General features: G+C 43.6%; 1 protein-coding gene across 11 annotated transcripts in view; it reads left to right on the top strand.

Annotated features, from left to right (window-relative positions):
- Nucleotides 1-26,087, top strand: part of LOC105486900 (TEA domain transcription factor 1) — a 271,293-nt gene that overhangs the window by 180,742 nt on the left and 64,464 nt on the right. For 3 of the 11 annotated variants that reach the window (XM_011750006.2, XM_011750014.3, XM_011750007.3), the window contains 4 exons: nucleotides 7,986-8,050; nucleotides 10,423-10,485; nucleotides 10,575-10,637; nucleotides 25,624-25,635. In XM_011750006.2, the coding sequence (XP_011748308.1) occupies nucleotides 7,986-8,050; nucleotides 10,423-10,485; nucleotides 10,575-10,637; nucleotides 25,624-25,635 (203 nt within the window). The remainder of the gene's footprint in view (nucleotides 1-7,985; nucleotides 8,051-10,422; nucleotides 10,486-10,574; nucleotides 10,638-25,623; nucleotides 25,636-26,087) is intronic. The other 8 variants (XM_011750015.3, XM_011750009.3, XM_011750012.2 and 5 more) reach the window with 5 other exon arrangements.

The raw sequence follows: 26,087 nt of genomic DNA, 5'->3' as shown, positions 1-26,087 counted from the left end.
AGCCTGTGCCCCTTCTCCCTCCCTGGCTCTCCGTCCCTCTCACTCCGTCATTTACTCCATCAGAATGTACCCACTGAGGACCTGCCATGTTCTCAGCACTGGGTGCACAGTGATGAGCAAAACCCAGTTTGTGCTCTGGGCTCCTGTAGACTTCTCTGTCTGGTAGTAGAGGGATGGGCACATGTTCATCTGGTAGTCATTCAGATAAATGGAACACAGTAGCTGTACTGCATGCTGTGAGCGAGAGGCGTAGGGTCCTGTGAGAGCGCATGTTAGGGTGATCTGACCAGTTCTCATGGGTTAGAGTTCTTCCAAACAAGACATAAGCACCTCCAAGGCAGAGATGGCATATTTTCTTTTTCTTTCTTTTTTTAGACAGGGTCTCACTCTGTTGTCCAGACTGGAGTACAGTGGTGTGATCTTGGCGCACTGCATGCTTGAACCCCTAGGTTCAAGCGATCCTCCTGCTTTAGTCTCCTGAGTACCTGGGACCATAGGCAGATGCCACCATGCCTGGCTGATTTTTTTTTTTTTTTTTTAAAGAGATAGGGTTTCACTCTCAGCCAGGCTGGTCTCAAACTCCTGGGCTCAAGTTATCCTCCTGCATCAGCCTCCCAAAGTGCTGGGATTACAGGTGTGAGCCACTGCACCCAGTTTGAGATGGCATCTTCTTACCCCCATAATTTTAGCATGTTGTTTGTGTTCCATTCACACACAGTCCATGTGTGACCAGTGGATGACTGGCCAGCTTCTGTAGGCCTCCTTTCTTTTCTACTGTTGCTGGGACAAGTTGCTATGGCATCAGTGTAGAAGAAATGGTTAATTAGTAGCTCCTCACAGGTTAATAAATGTTCTTTACTGCTTCCTCTGGCAGTATCCACAGATACATACCTCCTAGATCTTCAGGAGGATGGATGGGGAGATAAAACACCCCCATTCTGTGGACCTCTCCCAAGACAGTGACATGTGGTTCCCTCAGTGTCCCCTTCATCTATACTTTTTGGTTGTTGGCTTTCTTTTTCTTTGTTTCTTTTGTTTTTTTTAAGACAGAGTCTCGCTCTGTCACCAGGCTAGAGTGCTGTGGCGTGATCTCAGCTCACTGCGACCTCTGACTCCCTAGTTCAAGCAACTCTCCTGCCTCAGCCTCCCAAGTAGCTGGGATTACAGACATGTGCCACCATGCCCAGCTAATTTTTGTATTTTTAGTAAAGACGGGGTTTTACCATGTTGGCCAGGCTGGTCTTGATCTCTTGACCTCGTGATCTGCCCATCTTGGCCTCCCAAAGTGCTGAGATTCCAGGCATGAGCCACCGCGCCTGGCCAAGTATTGGCTTTCATATCCTAAAATATTTTTTTCCTTTTGATGAACCCCAGCTGATAAAAATGGACTCCATGGGCTGGGCACAGTGGTTCACAACTGTAATCCCAGCACTGTGGAAGGCCAAGGCAGGAGGAGGATCACTTGAGACCAGGAGTTTGAGACTAGCCTGGGCAACATAGTGAGACCTCTGTCTCTACAAAAACAATTTAAGAATTAGCCAGGCATGGTGTACCTGCCTGTGGTCCCAGCTACTTGGGAGGCTGAGGTGGGAGGATCACTTGAGCCCGGGGGGTCAAGGCTATAGTGAGCCATGATCATGCCACTGCACTCTAGCCTGGGCAGCAGAGCTAGACCTTATTAAAAAAAAAAAAAAAAAAGAAAGGAGTGGTGGGGGCATATGACTAGAAGGCAGTTTAACACTGTCTTGTAGAATCTTGCCTGAGAAGTTTCTTTGGAAAGCACTCTCCCCATGCTTTGTGCTGATGCCGGCGTGGGTCCCCTGTGGAAGACATTGTTCTTTGCTTCTTTCCACTGGGTTATCTTTTTCTTTTTTTTTTTTTTTAACTTTACGTTGATGATCTGGTGCCAAACTGGGACTACAGGGATGTAGGAGCCTCTTTTCTGACCTGAAGAATGACTCGATCCGTAAATGTTGAGCCACCTGGGAAAGGGAAGCAGAGAAGAGATTCCTGTCATTGGTTCTTGTTGCCAAGGACTTTATGACCTGATTACAATCATGACACGTGCTGAAATGATATCACATAGGGCAGAAAAAGATACGCGTTACCAGCAAAGAAGCCCAGGTTAAAGGCTTTGAATGTGTAGGGAAAGGGGAGGCCTCCACCAGCTGGAAGGCTCATGAAGGATGAGGCCTTGGGAAGATAGGCAGAAACCAGACATGCAGAAATGGGCAAGGACAGTACAGGCCATGACAGCAGTTGTGCACCCATGTACAAAGTTCAAGGTGTTCACAGGAAACATTCGATAATCTAGTAGTACTACTGGACTGAGTTAGGGTTTGTGGGGTGGGGGATATGTGGAAGACCCTTGTTTGATGTAGCTTTGGTCTAGCATTCAAGGGAAATAAGTTTTCTTTCTGATTTTCATTGTTAATATGGAAGAAGGGGGTGGAGAACCCTCACACATCCCTCCCGGTGAAGAGAAAGGGCCAGCAGATGTTTCCTTAGAGAAGCCAAGCTAGAGCTCCTTCCTAGGCCCAGGGCAGTCCAGTCCTGCATGGGTGTGAGTTTGCCTTAGGACTGGCCGTGGCCCGGGAAGAGGAGCATTGCATTTGTTGCTTCTTTCTTGGTGGCTCCCTGACTCCATTCAATTACAAAGTGGCTCTTACACTGTTAAAGCTTGAGTGTCTCTGGGCTACAATTTCTAGCCACAGACCTTCATTTGCTGTGCCTCAAACATGACCTTGAGGCCACATCCCATTATATATACAGCCCACAACAACGTTAACCAGTCTTCTATCTGGTAAGGCAAGCACAGTGCAAACTCCATGCCTTTCTGCTGGGATCTCTCTCTGTATTGCCCCTTTAGCAAGAATTTCCATGGCAATCCAAGATGCAAGAGAAGCCAGTGATGGGCTCACTTCGAACTGTGTTATATTATTTAGGGAAAAATAAAATAAAATGAAATAAAAACTAGATTACAGTGCCTGGAGAGGATCACAGTGTAAAAGTGACAGGTCAGGCTGTGTTTGTCCTTGCTGCTTATGTGCAGCCAGTGGGAAAAACAAGGGCAGCTACAACTACAGCATCTGAGGCTTAAAGAGGTGACATATTGTGCATTTCTAAAGGAATTTTTGTGTTACAGAGAAGCTTTATATCTCTCTCTGACACATTAGAGAGGTGTGGTGTAAGGCACAAAGGAAGACGGTCCCCAGGTGACTGCAGGATTGTTTTAGGAAAATAATAATTAAAGTTAACTTTATTGAGAGTCATTTTTGTAGCATCAGGTTTACTGAATCAAGCACCACTCTGTATGTGTGTGTGTGTGTGTGTGTGTGTGTATGTGTGTGTGTGAAGATCATGGCTGCAACAGGACTATGCTGTGTAGCTTGGAGAACCACTTTCAGTTACATCAGTGATGGTGCTGCTTATCTTCTGGCCCTTAGGAAATGCTGCATCTTAGTAACATGATTAAAATCCAGGGCTGTGGAATCTGTAAGCTCACCCCTTTGGAGGGCAGGGCTGTAGAAATATACATAGGGGCCAGTGCAGTGGCTCATGCTTATAATTTTAGCACTTTGGGAGGCCAGGGTGGGCGGATCGCTTGAGTTTAGGAGTTCGAGACCAGCCTGGGCAACATAATGAAATCCTGTCTCTACAAAAAAATACAAAAGTTGGTCTGGTGTGGTGGAGCAAGCCTGTAGTCCCATGAGCTACCACAGTCCCATGCTACTTGGGGAGCTAAGGCAGGAGGATCGCTTGAACCTGAGAGGTTGAGGCTGCAGTGAGCTGAGTTCGTGCCACTGCACTCCAGCCTGGGTGATAAAGTGAGACCCTGTCTCAAAAAAATAAAAAAAGAAGGAAATATAGGTAGGGCTTAGGATGTCGTGTCAGGGCCACTGACAAGACTCTCTTCAGAACCTAGTTGATATCAACCATGCATATACAATCCCAAACAGCCAAAAAGATCTTCCAGAATTGTTTGGAATGGCATACTTCCTTAAATGGGTAAGTATAGTTTAATTCTGGAAACATTTAGAATTAAACATAGAAAATGTTAATAGAATTAAAGCCATAGTGTTAATGTTTTTGATTTAAAGGATTTATGTATATTTGATATTTCAAGTAATTAAAAAAAATAATTTGGCCTAGGTAACAGATCAGCCTGTATTTCAAAATTAAAATGTACAATGAATTAGCTGATTTAGACATTTGATTTGGGGGAAGGTTGAAATTGTACTAGTTTTATAAGCAATATTTTAGTGCATTTAAGAGAATTTATTAGGTTTCTAAGACTTGTTTCAGGGAAGATTTTATAATTTAAAGCAGGTAGTTCTAATATTTAAAAGAAATAATTACTATTCATGGCTTGAAATATAGATGAAAGAAAGAACATGGGTTTTTGAAAAGCAAGGACATGAGAGTTAAGACGAGCTTTTAATGAAATAATGACTGCAGCATAATGCCCAGGCCACAGTACTCAGTAAGGACCTGTTGAAGTCATAATTTTTAGAAGTCACTGAACAACAGGATACGTTCTGAGAAATACATCATCAGGTGATTTTAGTCATTGTTAGAAAATCATCAAGTGTGCTTACGTAAACCTAGATGGAATAGCCAACTATACACCTAGGCTGCAAACCTGTGTGGTGTTACCGTACTGAATACTGTAGGCCATTGTAACACAGTGGTAAGTATTTGAGTATCTCAACATAGAAAAGATACAGTACAAACATGCCGTTATAATTTTATAGGACCACCATCATGTATGCAGCTCATTGTTGACCAAAATGTCATTATGTGGTATATGATTGTACTTCAGTCAAAGTATGAGTTGACACTGTTTAACTTTAAGGGGTGCCATTTGTATAGGCTGTGGTACAGAGTCAAATAGGGCTGTCTTGGATATTGATTTTATTCTTTCAACCCCAAGTGCTGCAAGAAATTGAAAATTAGTTCTATAGGTTTTGTGTCACACCCATCAAGCTATTCTGTCTGTTTTCCCAGAAAATAAGCAAGTTTGAGGGTAGGCGACATTTTTGTCATCTGGACAAAGTTCAGACGAAATTGTATGTAATACAGAGCGGTGGATCTGTTTCACCTTGGCCACTCAAATAGCCCTGAACAGGATGCACAGTGAGGCCCCAGGCTAGAGGATGCTTGGCTTGTCTGCAGACATTGTCATTTAGCTCTGGCTTCTGGTAATTAGGTACTCCTAGCTGGGCTCTGCTGTCAGCAAGCCTTCGAGACAAATTGCAAAATCTGTACAACCATCTGAGAGATGGAGAAGTAGATGCAATGACACTACAGGGGATATTGGTAGTTCTCAAAAGTTTGAAAGACAATGCTTGGAAAAGCAATCCTCAAAACTGAATTTAGAGGTCCTTTTCCTGTGGTAAAAGGGTTCAGTCACAGAAGCAGGATCTGAGAAGATCTTGCAGGCAGGAATGATAGACTGAATCTAAGGGGATGAAATGGAGTAGAAAAAATGTAAAGTTCTGTTTTGAGGTCTGAAAATCTCAGCTATGCATTAAAAAGACTGGAAACAGGGGTAGGGACTATCCAAAGAGGAACCCATATGAAAAAGATCTAGGAGTTTAAGTTGGCATATATTGATAATTTATTGTGCTCCTTAAAAATTTAATGCAGTGTTTGGCTGCATTAACAGAGGTAGAGTATTTAGGATGAGAGAGGTAATAAACTCACTCTGATGCTGTAGCAGGAGCACTGCCACACTTCTGGACTTCAAGCTTTGAAAGGAAAACAGACAAAGGATGGTCACAGGATGGTGTGTGGGAGTGTCCAAAGCTTGTCAGATAACAAAGGAACACGGAAGGTTTAGCTTGTGTACAACTCTAGGAGGACCTGAGAGCTGCCGGTAATATCTGAAAGGCAGTTATATAAATAAAGGACTGGACTTCTTGTTAAGAGGAACAGGAAGGATCTGGGATGAAAGTTAAAGCAGACCCCCCAAAGAAGAAGGGTCTTCTTATTCGTAAATATGTTCTAAGATAGAATGGGCTACTTCCTCAATTTTAGAAGTGCTGACTTAGGCTTATGAGGACTTAGACTTTCAGGAATGGGAATGGATGACCCAGGGATACTTTCTAGCCCCAAGATTTCATGATTCCTTTGCCTTCCAGTGATGACCATGTCCTGCACAGTCCCAATACTGGCAGGTGGTGGACAGAGCCATGACTATAGGACATTCTAGGCAGTGATGAGAGAGTCTTTGGAATTCTCAGACAAGATTTCCCTAAGGACATTTTGATGTTGGTCTTCAGTGTTTCCAGTTCTTTAGTCTGCTAGGGAAGATCTGGGGGATATGGTCACTTCCTTTCAGCAGAGGCTGTGTTATTTCCTTATTCATTCTTTTCTCTGTGCCCAGCGGTGTGCTAGGTGCTAGGGGTACTTTGAGGAAGAAGACAGAGTTCTTCCCCTCTTCAAGTATGCAGTATACCTGGGAAGAAGTGAGGCAGCAAACACAAATTTTACAACTAGCTATAAAGTTATAAATACTGTTACAGTTTGGGTACATCCTAGGAAGGAGAAGTGCAGTTTGTGCCACCATGGGGGTGTAGAGCAAGACAACCAAACCTAGTTGGGCAATTAGAAAAGACTTCCCCAAGGAAGTGACATCCAAGTGAGGCCTTGAAGGAGAAGTAGCATTTAGCACAATTGTCTCAGGCTGGTAAAGCACTTGAGTGAAGTCCACAGCAGCGGGCTTCAGACTTGTTCTTGACCAAAGGAATTTTTCACAAGGATGGAGCTGAGCTGATACAAAACCAGCCAACAGTAGTGCTATGAAATGGTGGTTTTCCGTTTACTGTATAGAGTATGTAGAAATAATTTCAGTTCCTGGTATTTAGAACAAGTTGAAGTCGTAAATAGGAGCTGCTCAGAAGAACCCATGTCTTGATGAGTGATTTTTATTTCACGTGGTATCTTAGTAATACATTTCTCTGCTTAGCTTCTGGGGATATTTTTTCCTATTATATTATGGTTTTCTGAAGTCAGGTTATCTAAGACTTCTCAGTTTCCTTGTGGGATACGGATAAAAGGTTTTTGTTTATACTTTTGGGCATCGTTCTTTCCCCAGAAGGTTATATAACTTGGAGGAGATTGAGTCATTTTTTCACTGACTACCTTTAGGGGATGTCTGCTTTCGTACGGTTAGCTTCTTGTCATTGTAGGGCTTCCATGGCCACAGCAGCTCATTCATTCTCTTGTGACTGTGATTCTAGCTGGAGTTAACTATGAGTAGAAACTTGAATGAGAAGGAAAAGGAATATGAACGTGAATATGAAAAATCAAAGACTAGAAGAGAACTGGGTTTATTCCCAGACTAATCCTTGTTTGTATTTGTTGCTTATTTGAGTGAGCCACCACCCATTTCGGTATCAGCATACAAACAGATAAAAAGGCACATCTTAAAAAGATAAATTTCGGCTGGGCGTGGTGGCTCACGCCTATAATCCCAGCACTTAAGGAGGCCGAGGTGGGCAGATCACGTGAGGCCGGGAGTTCGAGACCAGCCTGACCAACATGGAGACACCCCGTCTCTACTAAAAATACAAAATTAGCCAGGCGTAGGATTACATGCCTGTAATTCCAGCTACTCAGGAGGCTGAGGCAGGAGAATCACTTGAACTTGGGAGGCGGAGGTTGCCGTGAGCCAAGATCGTGCCATTGCACTCCATCCTGGGTGACAAGAGTGAAACTCCGTCTTAAAAGAAAAAAAAAAAAGAAAGTATAAATTTCTATTCTCAGATGCTGGTCTAAGTTTAAATTTAAATGCCTTTCATCTTAATTTTTCCTGGTAAACATTTTTGCAGACAATTGTGCTGTTTTATTTTTCTAGCATTAGTAAACACATAGTTGTAATTTTAAAATTCTTGATTCTGAATTCTGTTTCTTGCTTTCAGGGGCTTTGTTGGTTTGGCTTTTTGGTAACCCACCTCATGGTAAATTCTTCTATCTTTCAGGTAGGAATGAATTGATAGCCAGATACATCAAACTCAGGACAGGCAAGACGAGGACCAGAAAACAGGTAAAATAACCCACCTGGAAATTGTGCATGTCAGCGAATGGCCCACAAAGGCATTTTGGCTGCAGTGGCTGGCTATGCTTTGGCTCCTAGGAGCCCCCAATTTGAGTTCCCTGTAAGGACGTCAGTGTTGGAGGTATTTTAAATTGGCTCAGTTTTCACTGTTCATCATTTCAGTGACCCTTTATTATGTGGTCTTACAAGTTCCTTTTATACTCATGTGGGAAAGTGTCACTGCTAAGGACAGTGTGTGAACTGCTCCTGTGTGGTATTTCAAAGCTAACATTTCTTTCCCAAAATGTGTGCCTGCGAACATTGCAAAAACTGCAGGTGCAAATGCACTTGCAGGTCATGAAATTTTGAGATTTTGTGCATTGTAAAATCCTGGAACGATTATATATTAGTCATAATTTCAATGAAAAAGTAACACCAGCAGCCTTGAGTACTGGCCTTAATGTAATGCTAAATGATGTGAGTCCAGGGAACTGTTGCTTTTTAAGCGATGGCTTTTTGTCAGTAGCTGCTGTGACTGAAATGAAGTTACAACTTCAATACCTCTGTGCAGAGCAGTATCAGGAACTCTCTGCCCTTTGTCAGAGTTCTGCCTTCCCTCGTTCTTTCAGATGTAAAACAGCCCAAATCTCTGACATGAGCCAGTTTAGAATTGGAACGGATGAGAAATTAGTGTTTAAAACCAAAAAAAGAAAAGAGGGGGGAAAAAACCCAAAAACCTCATGGGTGAGTTGTTAACAGAAAATAATTATTTTTTAATGTTGATTTATGCTGAATGATACGGCATGAACCTTAAAAACTGTAATCAGACCAAAAAGCCAGCTAAACTGTGGTCTCATTAAGATTGAGCAGCAGATTTCAGTTCTCTTCCCAGTGAGGAATTGTTTTCATGAGTGTTTATAACGGGGAGAGGCTCTTCCCCAGGAATGCTACTTGTGCCACAGCCTGGGAGCCTGGCTGCTGAGTCAGCACAAAGAGAAGTGGCCCCCTGCCAGCGCACAGAGGCAGCGCATTGTCTGTTTGGGGGATGCTAGTGGCCCTCATCAAGTCAGAGAATCACAGAAGAACAAAATTCGGGTGAAAACAAGTAACAGCAGGAGCCAGATGGAGGGGTGAAGAGGATGGGGGAGTTTCTGCTTCTCTGTACTTAAAAAAAGAAAAGTACCAAAGCAAATTGGAAAAAAAAAAAATTGAATAATTTAAGCTCAAAGACAAAGTTAAAGATAAAAGGACCGTTTATTATAAATCCTGTTTTAGAGCCGCTGGAGAGTTGGAAATGGGGTAATCACCACACAGTCTGAGTTGCTGAACTTTTAAATGGAAGGTTCTAAATTTCAGAAACCAGTGGATCTAATCACCTATATACTGACAGTGCGGGACCTGGCCTGTCTGCTGGTCTGTGAGCTCTGGTCATTTGCCCGGTGACCCTTCACTGAGGGACTCTTCTAAATTTAACCAAGTCCCACTGAAAGAGATGCAAATTTCAGTGGAATCATTGTGTTTCAGAAGCTGGGCTTGGCTACATTTCCACGCCCCGGCGTCCTGGGGATGTTTTTAGGCAGCAGTTGGTGATACCTCTCCAATGTGAATTTGTTGTTCAGCAAATCCATGTGGTTTTCAACCCAGATTTTTAACAGGATGGCTGGCTGGCTGTATTCACACATTTCGCTTTGTAACAATATGCAAATCCACTTGGCGCCCAGTCAATACCCAAAAGAGTTGAAGGATTAAAGATATTTATAAGGGGGAAAAAAAAAAAAAAAAAAAAAAAAAGCAGCTCTGCTAACTGGGTCTTTCCATTTCTCTTTGAGATCTAATTTACATGTCAGTATTATTTTAACATTTGCTACAGAATCCAGAGCTCTTAATGAGATCAGAATACAACTGACAGCTTCAGCTTTTTGATTCTGCAGAATGTGCTAATTTATGGATAGTCTCTTCTAAATTGAGAAAAAGGGATTTTCCCTCCTGATACTGAGAAGCTATAAATATTTTCATTTACCTTTACCCCCACCTTTTTAATTTTAGAATGAAAACAGCCCCTCTCATCCCTCCCAAAATTAGTTTTTCCCAGTGCCCATGATTTCTCTCGGATGGGAAAACTAAGATGAGTCTTAATTTTCATCCTGAATCAAGTCACTGCAGTGATGACCCAGTATGAAAAGCTTAGAGCAGCGCTGGGGGCTTGTGTCTGGCTGGGACTGTGTATTCCTAACTGCAGAGCTTTGTTGAGATGCAAATAACCACCCCCCCCCCAACCCCACCCCAAAACCCTCCCAAAGAGTAGCGATTTTATATTTGATTTCCTTTTTTTGTTTTGTTTTGTTTTGTTTTGTTTCCCCTCATAAACCCGAACAATGTAGGTGTCTAGTCATATACAGGTCTTAGCAAGAAAGAAAGTTCGAGAAATTCAAGCCGCCATTAAGGTACGTCTGGCTTGCCCACTTGTAGGGGGCTTTTCATCTCCATGGTTACAGGCTTTTCCTTTGTTTTCCTCCCTTCCCCTACCCTGCAGGTGTCTAGTCACATTCAGGTTCTTGCCAGAAGGAAATCTCGTGATTTTCATTCCAAGCTAAAGGTATGCGCTTTTCTGCTTTTTGGCTTGTGGTTGCTATGCATCTCACTTCCTGTTTTCCATGGTGACTGGTGAATGCCTGGTGCTGGGATTCTCGTAACCTAGTTTCCTTGCATGTGAGAGCTGTTTACATTTCTTTGTGTTTAATCTCTCTGTTTCTGTACTAGCCTCACATTAAACTCAGTGTGTGCGAGCGCGTGCGTGTGTTTGCGTGTGTGTGTGTGTGTGTGTGTGTGTGTGTGTGTGTTCCTAATAACAATGCAAATGCAGCAGAGAGCTCTTCTTGATAACTTTTCAGCACAGAAACGTGATTTTTTTTTTTAAACCTTCAGATGCCCACCAAGCAGCCCTGGGCTAGAAAAACTTAAAAAAAGAAAAGTCCAGAGATGCAAAATTGAGTAGAAATTCTTTAGAATCATTTCCAAAGTGGTCATGAAATTACCTTTTTAAAAAATTTAGAAATTATTTTAACTCATGCTTTTGATGTATTTTTAAGAAGACTTATAAAAAATACGTCTTTTTCATGCATGTCTCTTCCTGCAGAGTATTTTCAGCGAGATTTCTTCCACATTGCTTACTACTGTTTTTTAAGTGAACGGCACTCTTATTAAGAGAGAAATCTGAGGAGTGGCCTTTAAAAAAAAGATAGATCTTAGAGATGGAAAAGCTCTTGATCAAACCCATTTGCAGTTTCATTTGTACTTGAGTTTACTTACATGTTTTTTTTTTTACTTGTACCTCATTTTTCAGTCTCAAAATATATTTTATAGGAAAAATGGGGGCATTGATAATTTTTTATATACAGCTTCTTTCTTTTTCCCTTTATAAAATTTACAATAAAACATACCTGACTTTTATTTTTCTATAGTGCCCTATTTTAGAAATGCGAAGGGATTATAGTTTGCAAGGAGGAGCCTTCGTTTATAATAAAAATTGATTTTGGCCCATATTGATAACTTTCCCATGTGCCTTTTTTGGTTCTGTTCTGATATTTTTCTATACAGTAATTAAATTTGTGGTTTTGTTCTGAACTAAAAAACAGTACAGTTTCACAACACTTGAGTGGTGAACACTGGGACTCTTCCCAAAGTCCTTCTACTTTTTTTTATGCAAACAAGGCTGGCTGTGGAACAGGACAAGTGATTAGGAAGGAGCATTTGGTGTGCCCTCTGCAGTGGGCAGCATGCTGGCTCGCTCGCACGTGTGGCTGATGGTGGCTGGCTTTTAGCTGCACTGGCTGAGCAGTTGGAAGACTAAGATAACTTTATAGATCCTGCTTTTTAACCAAAGGTGCAATACTCTCTATATGGATGTAACTACCCCAGTTTTTGCTCAAGTTCTGACTCTGTTTCTAGTTTCTCTGAGCTAATGAATTAATGATGTACAAAGAAGTTTACAGATAACAATGTTGTTTCCATCTGTGATGATATGAATTGCTGTATTTCTGCACCGTCTGTGTGGTTCCTGTGGACTTACTAGGCACACAGCCGTAGACTGAAAGCCCTATAGGTGATGAATAAAGCTCTTCTGTTCAGAAGGGATTCCCATGGGATATAGGAAGCAGTCTTTTTCTCACTTGGTGAATTTTAGAGTTTTCTTCCATAGAAACAGTTTTTCTGTTGCTTTATACATGTACATATGTAAAAATACACAGCTGTATTGATGTTTGTTTCTAAAAAAAATTAACAGTAATAAAAAAGAAACATTCCCTTGACTTTCAGCTCTGGGCCACTCTCTTTTGGGGCAGGCACAAGGAAGAGACAGAAACAGAAGCAGTAGGATAGCAACTGGCTCAGCATTTAAGCTCCAAGAACCACCTCCGTCTTCTTGTAGTTTCTTCCCTTCTTTCCTACCATATTGTTCTTGGAAAAATGGAGTCCTTTGTTTTTCCATCTGCTAATACCAACTGAGTGTTCCAGGCATGGTGCTCACTGTGATGGGCAGTTAACAGCCAATCTCCTATTCAGGGAGCTGGCCATGTAAATGGGAATGTAAACTAGAGGAGCACTTTGGGTAAGTGTTAGCAGGAACAGCCGAAATGAAATGTGGGGTGCAGGGATGAGCTTCCTGGGGAGTGTACTGTTACTTTTGGGAATTGAAACAGGAAAGACAGCCTAATGTGTGCTCCCTCATTTAAGCTCACTACAGTATTCTGTTTTTGGGGCATGATATTGAGGAAACGGGGGCTGAGAGAGTATAATTGACTAGTCACACAGCCTTCCTAGTAAGTGGTGAAGCCAGGATTTGAACTCAGATCTTTTTGCACCCTAAACGAATTTTTTTTTTAAGATAAAATTTTATCTAGTGGAGGTGGGCAAATGTTTTCAAGCAGAGGGCTTCACGCCAGCACACTGTACCTAACCTGTCATCCCTCACAGTCTTTGGGGCTGGGCATTCAGCCTTTGCTACCAGCCCTTCACTTGGCATCCACATTTTAACTTTGAGCCCTTGGTCAAAATGTGGACTTAATTTGGGTTGGTGCTGTGAGGGTCATCAGTAACTGGGGGGATGATATGGTCCTGGAGACAGAACTGCTTGTCACTACTCTCAGGGCATTAGGACAGTCACAGAGAGGGAGGCTGGCTGTCACCTGCTTGCAGGAGTTGGTGCTGCTTTCACTCCCTCCATGAACATTTTATCTCAAAGACCACATACTTAGCCTTCCTAACCAGCCATTACCAGGATATGGGCTCAACTCTGTTGGTGTCCCAGCTCCATCCATACCCCCTTGTTCAGCTCTGGAGTCTAATAGCACATTTGTGAGGAGGCAGGGACAAGCATCTTTACCAAGGTCATCATGGGGTCAGGCTGATAGCCATGGTCTTTTTGGCCTCACATGCTAGCTAATGAGATAAACTCGCTACAGAAAATTGAGGTCATCCCAAAAGACAACAAGGATAGCTTCTGGGTGGGTGGGGAGCAGGGGGTAGTGGCAGGAAGTATCCAAGCTTAAAATAGACACTGTGCTTTGCCTGGGAAGATGTAGAAAGGCCTCCTGGAGCAGGTGGCTGGTGGCTGACCATCCCAGTAACTACCCTTGCAGGCACTGCCGTAGCCAGGCTGGTCACCACTTCTCCACAAACTCAGACATGGAAGGGGTAGACAAAGGTCTGTGCTTCTCATTTGAAGACCAAAGCCAGGCTTGCATTTGTCTGTCCCTCTGTGGAGTTGGAAAAGTGGCTTACCCACAATGGAGGCCACTGCCAGGTGTGTCTTCCTTGTGAACCTTGTTGCTTATAAGCTTCTCTTTACTCCAGGGAAGGATGTAGCAGAGTTCTTTGGGCTGGTGTTTTCTAGCCTTTTTAAAGTAGCAAAACTCATGTTTCTAATTGAAACTTTCTCTCTCAAATCCTTAGTAATGGCCTCTTGGGCTACTCCATTGAATCAGGTTTGAAAAACCACCTGTTATAGGCAGAAGGAAAAGGAGGTGTCTACCTCCTATGCTGTCCCTTCCAGCCTTTACAGACAGCTCCTGTGTCCCATTTAAAGTCCATGTTTTTAAGTTCTGTAGTTTCTAAGTTCTGCCATGTTCCTCGGAAGAAAACAGACTCCAGGAGAGAGTGGTCATTTTGATGTCACATTGATAGATAAGTCATCCTAGCTACAAAAGTTACTCTTCTGGAAATCTGTTACAATAAATTCTAAAGGTCAGCTTTATGCTTCTGCTAATTGGCAGTTGTTCTCAATGTGCTGTTTGTGTACTAGATCACCCCCAAAATGTGTAGACTTAAATTTTTGTAAAGAAAAAAATCATTCTAGTGAAAGTCTAAGATTTCTACATGTATTTGAACTTGAAAGGCATAGGAATGATTACTGAATTCAGTCCAGTGGTTTTCATTGAGAACCCAAGTGTGTTCTAGGTCCTTTTGTAGATGTTGGGCAGTAGAATTGAATCCAGAGTTTGTGTTCTTGAGGAACGCTGAAATTTTCTGTTATTTTTTCCAGTGGGTATCCACAGCTAGGGGGCTCTGCAGTAGAAATTAAACAGGATAGTGCAGAGGCTGACCAAGTGAAAAGAGTGATTCATTCTGAGAGTGAGGGAATTAAAGAAAGCTTCATGGAGAAGTGTCGTTAGAACTAAACATAGTTGAAGTCAGAGAATTTCCATAAAGTTGGGACTATCTGGGGGACGATGAAGAACATTGTGTAGTTAGGGGCAAACGGAGGGAGGTAAGACTGGAGGAGCCTAAGGGAAGGGCCCTTGATCATCCCACTGAGGAGCAGGGATTCATCTGTGGGCCTCAGGGCGTACACAGGGCTCATACAAATTAACACTCTGAAAGGACCTCACCAGCCGGGTTTTGCAGGATAGCTAATAAGAGGGAGGCCAAGCGGAGTCAGGGAGGCTAATTCCTGGACTGCTTTAAGAGTGGGGAAGAGAGTCGCAGGCCAGGACCAAGGGCCAACCCACACCCTCGGGGCTGCTCCGTGGCACTTAGCACTCATCCTTGGCTGGCTCCCCGCTTCAGTGCTCTCTGCCCGCTCTGTAGTCTTTTCTACTCTTTGTATTTAAAGAATAAATTATAAGTTCTGTCCTTATGAAGTCTGAAAAGTGCTCTCTGCCCGCTCTGTAGTCTTTTCTACTCTTTGTATTTAAAGAATAAATTGTAAGTTCTGTCCTTATGAAGTCTGAAAAGTATTGTGTGCCAGAATTTTTCAGAAAGATTTTCAATAGCAGCATTTAAAAATTAACTTACTAAAAGTTGGGTTTTCTTAATAGTAATTAACTAGGAGTGTGCGTCTAAATTAACTATGAAGTTTTTGTTGCAAAATCTTAAATATACAAAATTTAAACAGTACAGAGAATATCATATTAAACACTCATGTTTATACTATCTGGAATTGATCATTTTCATTATGTAAGTTTATTTTTAAATGAAAAATCAAGTGGCAAACATTATTCTGTACTTTTTCCTCTACCTACCCTCCTTCTTCAACTAAAATTAATCTTTCTTTCCTACCACCCACAGTGTCTTTCCTTGCCATTTATTTCCCTTAGAAAATCAAATGCAGTGAAAACTCTCTTCTCTTTTTGCTCCTAGATTTTTGCCCATTGTCCTTTTTTTTTCTGAAACAGAATCTCACTCCATCACCTGGGCTGGGTACAGTGGCACCATCTCGGCTCATTGCAACCTCCGCCTCCCAGGTTCAAGTGATTCTCCTGCCTCAGCTTCCCAAGTAGCTGAGATTACAGACACCTGCCATGACACCCAGCTAATTTTTGTATTTTTAGTAGAGACGGGGTTTCACCATGTTGGCCAGGCTGGTCTCGAACTCCTGACCTCAAGTGATCTGCCTGCCTCAGCTTCCCAAAGTGCTGGGATTACTGATGTGAGCCACTGTGCCCAGCCGATTTTTGCCCAATTGTCTACCATGAATTTGTGCAATAGCCATTGGCACCAACATGAGACTTTTCTTCTGGAATTTTTAGCAGCTTAAGTTAAGATAGACTCGGCCAACAATTTGATTACCTTGGATACAGACCATGACTGCAAAGGAGAGATACGAGGTCCAGGAAATATAGGGAATGGTTGAACTAGAAAGGGAGTAATGCGAGGAGACAGTGAACCAGGAGCAGAGAAGCTGGGATAGTAGAGACAAGGCGCCAGTAGATTGAAGCTGAGATTCAAGAGCTTGGTAAGATGGAGAACAGAAAGAAAAAAAAAAGGCATTTGTGGCCAGAGCATAGTAATTTTGGAAATTAAATTTATACATGCAGAGTTGTGGGGATTTTCTCTCCCCGGTCCCCCCGCCGCAGTGAGGTCGGGGCATTTTCAAAATGTCTAGGACAAGGCTGGGCACCGTGGCTCACACTTGTAATCCTAGCACTTTGGGAGGCCGAGATGGGCAGATTGCCTGAGCCCAGGAGTTAGAAACCAGCCTGGGCAACACAGTGAAACCCTGTCTCTACTAAAATACAAAAAATTAGACAGGTTATGGCAGTGTGCACCTGTAGTTATAGCTACTTAGGAGGCTGAGGCAGGAGGATTGCTTGAACCTGGGAGGTGGAGGTTGCAGTGAGCCGAGATTGCACTGCTGCACTCCAGCCTGGGTGACAGAGCGAGAGACTGTCTCCAAAAAAAAAAAAAAAAAAAATATATATATATATATATATATGTCTAGGACAGAAGCTAGAGTACTAACTACAGGCCTAGAAGAGAGCTTAGCTTTGAAGGAGTTGTTTCTTAGTGATGGGAGTGCTGTGTGTTTGCCTCCTACTCAGACAAAACCCTTTTGACCCACTGCTCTCAAGGGGGTAGGTTTTATAGATGACCCACAGCCCGTAGCTGGGCCTGAGTCTAATTCTAAAGTATAAGATGAATCCGTGCAGTTGCAGTGTGAAAGAGGCTTCTAGGCCTATGGAATATCCATTTAAGGACCCGAGGATGCTGAGTTAGAGGTCTCCCTTGGACCTTGCATCACCAGCTGCAGAGACAGCAAGGTCAACAACACCAGCTTTACCTGTTGTCTTCCATCTCGCCCTTTCCCTTAGTTTAGCCCCTACTGGCATCTCCAGTGGAGTAGTGAGAAGCAGCAGCATGTCTGAGGATTAGCTCACAGCCTTAGAAATTATTCTCTACTTCGAATTGTTTCACTCACCATTAATTCATCAAAAAGTCATTAACTGTTCTTTTAAGCTCTAGGGATTTATTATCCTAGCATGTAGAAAGAATGCAGAAGCGTTCTCTATGTGTTAAGCAGTTTTTTTCCTACTCAGAGTTTCTTTATAGAGTTCCGTGCCTGAGTCTCTTTCTCTGTATGTTCAGTCGCCCTAGGAAGTTGTTCAGACCCCGCTCAGAGTCCTTCTTTCCCCATTAGCAGCAAAAAGGCAATCCTTTCTTGCTGTGTTCAGAAGCTGTGGCAGCCCCAGCCAAGGTCTGGGAAGCACCACCACACTGTGGGCCATCTCCATCTTCCCATGAAGATGGACCACCTCTGGTTCACTTCTCGAGTGTGTTTGGGTGAGTGTATGACTCGGGACAAAACTAAGAGGAAAGGAAGTGTTCGCCATGCCCTCCCCTCAGCAGGAATACATCTTATGCGGTAGATGTATTCATGCCAGGCTCTGGATGTGTACTGAAGAAAAACCTGTACTTGCTGACATTGCATCATCCCAGTAGAGCAGAAAAAGACCTGAGCCCCTCTGATTATGTCCAGTCGCTGGTGACTAATTTATGAGCTACATGTGCTCCCCCGGGGCCGTTTTCTTGTTCTCACCCTGGTGGCCTTTGTGATTTGATTTCTGAACAGGCCATTCTTTCCAATCTGCTGTTCCTTCCAATAAGCAGAGAGCTTAAAGTTCAAATTGTTGATTTAATTCTTTTGAGTTCAAGAACTTCACTGGGGCATTGCTAAAGTCCACACTGCTGAATCATGTTTGTATCATCACTGATTCCATCCAGGAATGGGCCTGTCCACAGGGAAGGCAGACATGCTTCACTTCACTCTGTGGTGCCCGGTGAAGCCCCCTGAGCCACTCTGCTCCTTCAGGACGTGGCTGTTAGCAGTGCAGGAGGCAAGGAAAGCCTGAGCAACAACCTCATTTGTCTGCGTCCGCACCAAGACACTTGGCCTTGTCACAGGATTTGGGAAATGATACAATCTTTCCTGGCATTTCCCAGTCTTCAGGGGGAGTTCTTTTGCATTTATGACATGTACCCTTTCTCCTCAAAGATATTTTTATTACCTTGTTTTTAATTTAACTGAACAAAAACTAAGATTGGAGACCATTTCTCAGGCTTCAGTTAGAACCACTTACCAACAGTGTGGTGATGGAGAAATTAACGATGGGAGCCAGAGCACTGAATATGTAGATAAAGATAATTCTGTGTGAACTGAGCCAGGTTTGGATTTTCTTTTTAAGGGCAACAGAAACAGCCTCATTCTACATTTTTATCTCTTCATAGAGAAAACCCATTGTTAATTGGCCTCCAACTTAGATAATGCCCTAGAGTGACATCAATCCGAAAGATTATCTAGTGAGGACTAGGGCTCCTGAGCATTTCAGGTCCCGAGCAGGATCCAGCCTGGAAAGCCAGTCCGTCACCTGGGCCCTGTAGACTGCAGGCTCACCCAGGGCCAAGGCTGCAAGCACCATGCTAAGTACTTGAAGCAGTCCTGAATGGAAGTGTTTTTATCTTCGATTTATAAATTAGGACGCAGAGGCTTGGAATAGTTAACTGACTTGCTTAGAGTCACAAGTCTGAAGTTAATCCAGGGATATCTGATGCCAAAAGCCAAGCTCTTCGCAGGATGTCCTGCTGCCTTCCCAGAGAGTACTAGTCCAGGATGAGGTTCATTTTCCTGACTTGGGATGCTTTGTATTGTCTCCCTCCACTGAGCCCTCCTCATTGTGTCTGTATGTTTGAAGGAAACAGAAGATAAACAATGGGAGCAAGGACTCACTCTGGGACTTAACTTGAGCCTGGAGCCAATTTGGGTTCCTCTGGCTCCTTGCTGTCACCTCCTAGAGAAAAGTGGGCTAAGGTCAGAAGGGTGCCTTCTCCCAGACACCTGGATCTGGCATGAAGCTGTCCTAAATCCCAGGCTTCCTGGGAGAGAGTCATGAGGCACACCTATGAGTTTGCTCATCTATATTCTCATCTACAATCCTTTATGATGTGAAGCCCCACATCAGAGTTAAGGGAAATGCTGTTGACAATTATAAAATACCAAATATAGCTGAATATATTTAAAAATGAACAATAGTAAAAGCCTTGAACATTTTTCCTTGGATGTGAATGGAGTCTTTGGCATTTGGAAATACAATAAGATGAATTAATTGCTACTTATTAGGCAGTAAGTCAGGAGAAGTGTGAATGTGCCTTCTGTCCTCTGCAGTAGCTGTTACCTGACCGAAATAGCCTCCTTTTGTATTTAGTCCTGCCTTTTCTAATGATAAGCAAATTAGAGATCATAGCTAGAAAAAAAAATAAAGTGCCCTCCATCCTTTCTCCAAAACCATAATACAGTTCTGTGATGTTTATCTGCTCAAGGGGTATGGCTAGTAATTGCAGAGGTCATGTGAATCCACACAGTACAAGATTAGAAATAACATCTGCAAAATTACTTATTAGGAAAGTATTTTATGTTTTGTCTTTTTCTGAAAAAGTGATTTTGTAAGCAAATTGCTGTCCTTCCTCCCTTGCACTATGTTATGTTGCTGGTTAAAGCACATTTGGAGAAAAAACATTTAATAACTGTCAAGAGTTTTTGAATCCATGGTCGTTTTTTGACTTTACTATTTTTTCTAATGTAGTTGATGGACTTCTATATGAATAAATTAGATTGGAATCCTATCTTTTTTTTTTTTTTTTTTTTTTGAGACGGAGTCTCGCTCTGTTGCCCAGGCTGGAGTGCAGTGGCGCGATCTCGGCTCACTGCAAGCTCCGCCTCCCGGGTTCACGCCATTCTCCTGCCTCAGCCTCCCGAGTAGCTGGGACTACAGGCGCCCACAACCGCGCCCGGCTAATTTTTTGTATTTTTAGTAGAGACGGGGTTTCACCGTGGTGTCGATCTCCTGACCTTGTGATCCGCCCGCCTCGGCCTCCCAAAGTGCTGGGATTACAGGCGTGAGCCACCGCGCCCGGCTGGAATCGTATCTTTAAATTCTGAAATTATGGCCCATGAATAAACTGTTTGGAAGGTATTGATTATGCTGTTCATTAAAATTCCATATATGGCAGCTATCATATATTGTATATGCAAGCATGTAACCTTTTTATATTATCTTTAAAATTTGTTCATGGTAATGCCTATAGAGTATGAGATAATTGATTTTGCAGAATAATCAAAAACTGGGAAGCAGAAGGAAGAGAAGGGAACAAGACTCCTCTGATATCCAGAATGATCCATGAGATGTCCTCGAGTTTTAAGAGTACAGCACTCCAGCCATGTGCATTTATGATACTGCTTGCCCTCCTGTCATGTATATTACATGTAGATATTTTCCAAACATTGTGTCCATTTCAACCATAAAAAGGAGGCAGTCAGCAGAACAGAGAGCTATAGCAGCAATAACCTTGCTCTGCTTCATGAAATATGAAAACCTGTTTTTACTTAGGAACAATAACAATTTGTAAGGCTTCAGGCTGATGAGTTTATGCATGACACAGCCTGCTGGACCATGTAGCAGAGGCAGCACGACCATTGAGTATGGTGTGCTGGAAATTGGATAATGACAAAAGTAGGGTAGATGATGAGACAGGCATCCCGAGTCTCAGGTCAGTTGGACCATTTGTTCTTAGAACCCATCGTCTTCCCCATACAAAGTCCATAGACCCATGGTTCCTGCTCCATGCGTGTTTTCTGCATTGCAGGTCATGGGCTTGGATTGGGGTTCAGTTGGAAAAGGGAGATTTCCCTTTTCTTTCTCCACTCCCCAGACATTTGGCTTTTTATGGCCTCATTCTTTGTAATCTTAGGGATAGAGGGACAGAAAATCAGTAATAAGGAGTCAGTGTGAACTTGTCCAAACTTTTCTAGGATGCAATTTTCTTATTCTTGCTCATATGCATGTGTGTGCTCTCTCTCCCCGCCCACCCGCCCGCCCCGTCTCTGTCTCTCAGAATATTTCCTGTAACCTAAGACTTCATAGAGCATAATTCAGTGTTAACCTAACAGTTTTCCAGGATCAAACAATGTGCTCATCCTTTGTAAATATCATCCACATCTCAGAAATATTGGTGTGAAAACATCTTAAAATTAGTGTGGTGTACAAATGTAGCATGTTTTTGAATTTGCCCAGCTTCACTTGTTTGGATAGGTTAGCCGCCGCCTCTTTAGAGCGGGGATGAGTAGTGAGGATAGAGTCGAATGCTTCAAAGTCTGGGATATTAGACTAGAGTGACACAGAGGAGCAATTCGCTCAAGTCTGACACTTAGAGTGATTTTTTCAAAGCCAGGCAGGTATCTTTGGGCTGAAAATGACAATTTAGAGATCCTTCCATTGAAATCTCTTAGCTTGGCATCCTTTTGAATTCCCATTTCAGGATAAGTGGGTCTCTAGTCAGACCGTTGGTTCTGATTTCAAGATATCCTGGTGGTGCTTATTACTTCCAGGGTCACATTAGATTTTAAACAAAACATTTTAATCCTTTTAATTTTCAATATATATTGTAGATAAAGGGGAGATGTTATAAAAATTAAATGAGTAGTCAGAGTAGATCAGCCACAAAAGGTAGGAAATCACTGGTATGGGCATTTTAGTCCATTTGCAGAAAATTGCCTATTCTCAAATAGGTAAGTCAAGTGCAGAAAGAACCTCTACTTGAGATAAAATTTCCTTTCCACACTTAGCTTTCTATTAGGACAGCAGCCAAGAGCTGCCCACATTTTAACATCCTGCCATCTTCTCACTAGTAGTTTCCTTGACTATATGCATTAAAAAGTATTTGTTTATAATGGAATTTACCCTCATAGCTACAAGTACCTTTAAACCTGGAAGGACATTACACATAAATGTGCAACTTTTAATTTTGTAAATAAAGAACTTAGAAGTCGTTAAATGACTTGATCCACATAATGCAGCTCATTAATGTCAGGCAGGGACAAGTTTGGAGCCAGGTCTCCGGACACCCCAGTGGGTACACCTTTTAGAGTCTTGGAGCAAGTTGATGCGATAAAAGCAATTGATTTGTTCTCCTGCTCTTGAACTCCTGTTTTCATTTAGGTACCTGGTAGGATGCTGGGTAATGAGAGAGTCAAACCTTACTTTGTTTTTAACAGAAGAAACAGATCATGTTCTGAAGCTGTGTGACAAACAGCAAAGATAGGTGCTTTTCTCCTTTTCCACACTGAGTTCCCTGTTTCAAAAAAGAATATCAAACTTGGATGAAGATTTCAAATGATTTTGAATAACCTGGCAGATGTCAAGCAGCTCAGTAAAGCGGGATGTGGAGATGCAGGGAACTCATTTCCATTTGGACCTGGACTTAGAATTCCTGAGCTGCCCCACCCAAGTGTGCACAAACAGATTCTGTATTTGGACAAGCAGAACTGCCTTTGTCTGCAGCACTTCAAACACGTGGAACTCTTCGGGTCTGTGAGAGGCTCCACGATGTTCTGGAATGGAGCCAAGCCCTCAAGTTTTTTTTGTAGTTATGGGTCAGACGTGTCAGGCAGGCAAGACATCTGTGCTGCCATTTTCCAATCCCCCTAGCCTGGGCCCCAGAGAAGTTGTAAGGCTTATTCTGTGCTGAGGAAGGCACCTGTGGTCATACCTGTGCCATTACCTCAGTTTCAGAAATCCGCCTTGAGAGCATTTATAACCCCCTCGTTAGGGATTGAGTGGCGTGGGGGCTGGAGTCCAAAGTGACTGGTCAAAGAGAAACCAATGGATTTGTATTGATGTCAGGGTGGTGGCGATGGGGAATGGAGTAGGCGTGACTAGGGCTATGGTTTCTGTTCACGGGCTACCCTCTGAGGGAGTGGACCAGCGTGGAGCAGGTGAAGCCACAGAATAGCCAACAGTAGATCGCCTGACACTGAAGTCTGCATGTGTGGGCCCAGTTTGTCAGTTTATCATAAAATCCCGTCCACTTCAAGATTTGCCCTTTTCTTGGCATCCTCAGTATCTGAAATGTTTCAAATCTTAAAAGGTGAGCTGAGGAAGCTAGCTTTAGGTTAGAACGTTTGACAGATTAGCAAATGGAGCCCCAAGTCGAAGAATGCCATTTGATGAGAAGGAGATAACATCAGCGAAAGGATCATTCTGAGTCACTTTGGCCATTCTATTGAGACCCAAGAATCCTGTCAGCTTGCAGGGCCCTTGGAGTGTCACTCGGCCATGGGAGGTGTCATTACCGATGTTCATAATGACCTTGTGCATCCATGAAAAGCTGTTATTTGAGGCTCCTTAGTTTTTCAGTCACAGCCAGAGTAATATATAAGACATAAAAAATTAATGTAGCTGGGCACAGTGGCTCACGTCTGTAATCCCAGCACTTTGGGAGGCCAAGGCGGGTGGATCATCTGAGGTCGAGAGTTCACGACCAGCCTGACCAACATGGTGAAACCCCGTCTCTACTAAAAAGACAAATACAAAAATTAGCCGGGCGTGGTGGCACATGCTTGTAATCCCAGCTACTCAGGACGCTGAGGCAGGAGAATCGCTTGAGCTTGGGAAGCGGAGGTTGCAGTGAATTGAGATCGTGCCACTGCACTCCAGCCCGGGCAACAAGAGTGAAACTCCGTCTCAAAAAAAACAAAAAAAAGAAAATAATGGAAGTGTTAGGCTCTGTTTTCTTTTCTCCCCTCCCCTCCCCTCCCCTCCCTTTCCTTTCCTTTTTTCCTCCCTCCCTGTCTTCCCTCCTTTTCTCCCTCCCACCCTCCCTGTCTTCCCTCCTTTTCTCCCTCCCACCCTCCCTGTCTTCCCTCCTTTTCTCCCTCCCACCCTCCCTGTCTTCCCTCCTTTTCTCCCTCCCACCCTCCCTGTCTTCCCTCCTTTTCTCCCTCCCACCCTCCCTGTCTTCCCTCCTTTTCTCCCTCCCACCCTCCCTGTCTTCCCTCCTTTTCTCCCTCCCACCCTCCCTGTCTTCCCTCCTTTTCTCCCTCCCACCCTCCCTGTCTTCCCTCCTTTTCTCCCTCCCACCCTCCCTGTCTTCCCTCCTTTTCTCCCTCCCACCCTCCCTGTCTTCCCTCCTTTTCTCCCTCCCACCCTCCCTGTCTTCCCTCCTTTTCTCCCTCCCACCCTCCCTGTCTTCCCTCCTTTTCTCCCTCCCACCCTCCCTGTCTTCCCTCCTTTTCTCCCTCCCACCCTCCCTGTCTTCCCTCCTTTTCTCCCTCCCACCCTCCCTGTCTTCCCTCCTTTTCTCCCTCCCACCCTCCCTGTCTTCCCTCCTTTTCTCCCTCCCACCCTCCCTGTCTTCCCTCCTTTTCTCCCTCCCACCCTCCCTGTCTTCCTTCCTTCTTTTCTTTCTGATGGGGTCTTGCTCTATTGCGCAGGCTTGAGTGCAGTGGCTTGATGAACACAGCTCACTGCAGCCTTGACCTCCCAGGTTCAAGCAATCCTCCCACCTCAGCCTTTTGAGTAGCCGGAACCACAGAAGTGCACCACCACACCTGGCTAATTTTATTTTTTGTGTAGACAGGGTCTCTCTATGTAGCCCAGGCTAGTCTTGAACTCCTGGGCCCAAGTAATCCTCCCACCTCAGCCTCGCAAAGTGATGGGATTATAGCTGTGAGCCACCACGCCTGGCCCTTCCCCTTTCCCTTTTTCTTTATTGGCTGTTTTTCAAAGGTTAATGTAAGCTTTTTGCAAATTCACATGGTCTTCCTGACAGTTATAGGGCAAAGTAGTATCTACACCCTGGGAACACCTAGCAGATCTTTCTTAGAAGCCCCTAACAGTTGTTTATGGGCTTTGATTTTTTAAAAAACTCCTTTGGCCTTGCTTGTGACGCCTTGATGTGTTTTTTTCATCACCTTTGTTTATATCAGTAAGCATTCTAGCACCCTCTCTGCTGGTACTTGGTGTCTTAGCCTGAAGCTCCCTTTGACGTTCCCTGGAGGTGGAAAGCACTCTTTTTATTTTGATGTCACCATTTTGTTTTTGCTTTGATGGCATTTGGGCCTGGAGTATAGACCCTCTATTGGCACCGGGAGCCTTTATATGCCTACAAGGCTCAAAGCCCTGCCTGTGCCCGCTGGACCTGTCTCATATCAGGAGGCTGACTGTTTCTCCGTCTGTCCTGGGGAAGCCATAGAACCAGTGCAAAGGAGTTGGGGGGTAGTTTTTTATTATTGCTGTTGTTGGGTGCCCTTCTCAATCATTGCCTTTCTAGATAGCCATCTGGATCACTGATTCTTCCTAAAATGTGAGAAGGCCCACACCCCTATGCATTTTATTGTTTCCAATTATTATATGTTTGTGTACATACGTACATATATATATATATATATATATTTTTTTTTTTTTTTAACCAAAGAAGAAAAGAAAACATCCCTTTGTATGCAATCCTTTTAACAAATTGTTTATTATTGTATCCAGGTAACAAGCATGGTAAGTATTTTCACCAAACTGAGTATTCTGTATTTTAGCTGTGCTTGGCAGACTTTTTTGGCTAGCTTTGTGTTATTAGCCTTGGCTTTCCTAGAAAAGATCTGTTTAGGAAAAGGAGAAACCACGTACCTGTAGCATCCCCTAGGCTCCTGGCTTTAGTACGAACCCATGTAGCCTTAGCCCCACGGCGGGGATACCTGAGAAAGCATGCGCCCCGCCAGCATGCTGCTTGGCCCTGTTACCCCACCCCCTGCTGCTTCTGAGCCTCCCCAACCAGGTGTCTGCAGGGCTTCCAGGCCTTGCATGACCCCAGCAGCTCCTGGGACCGTGGTCCTGTGACAGCCAGGACACACAGATAGGGCTCCTCGAGCTCTGGACGGTCCTACCCCAGTCCACAGCTACATGTCTTCGCTCACCCCTCCTGCCATCCATGTGCTTAAAAGCAGGTCCTT

The sequence above is a fragment of the Macaca nemestrina genome, chromosome 12 (assembly GCF_043159975.1).
Source record: "Macaca nemestrina isolate mMacNem1 chromosome 12, mMacNem.hap1, whole genome shotgun sequence".
NCBI classification, from domain to species: Eukaryota; Metazoa; Chordata; class Mammalia; order Primates; family Cercopithecidae; genus Macaca; species Macaca nemestrina.
This window is presented reverse-complemented; position numbering and strand designations above follow the sequence as displayed.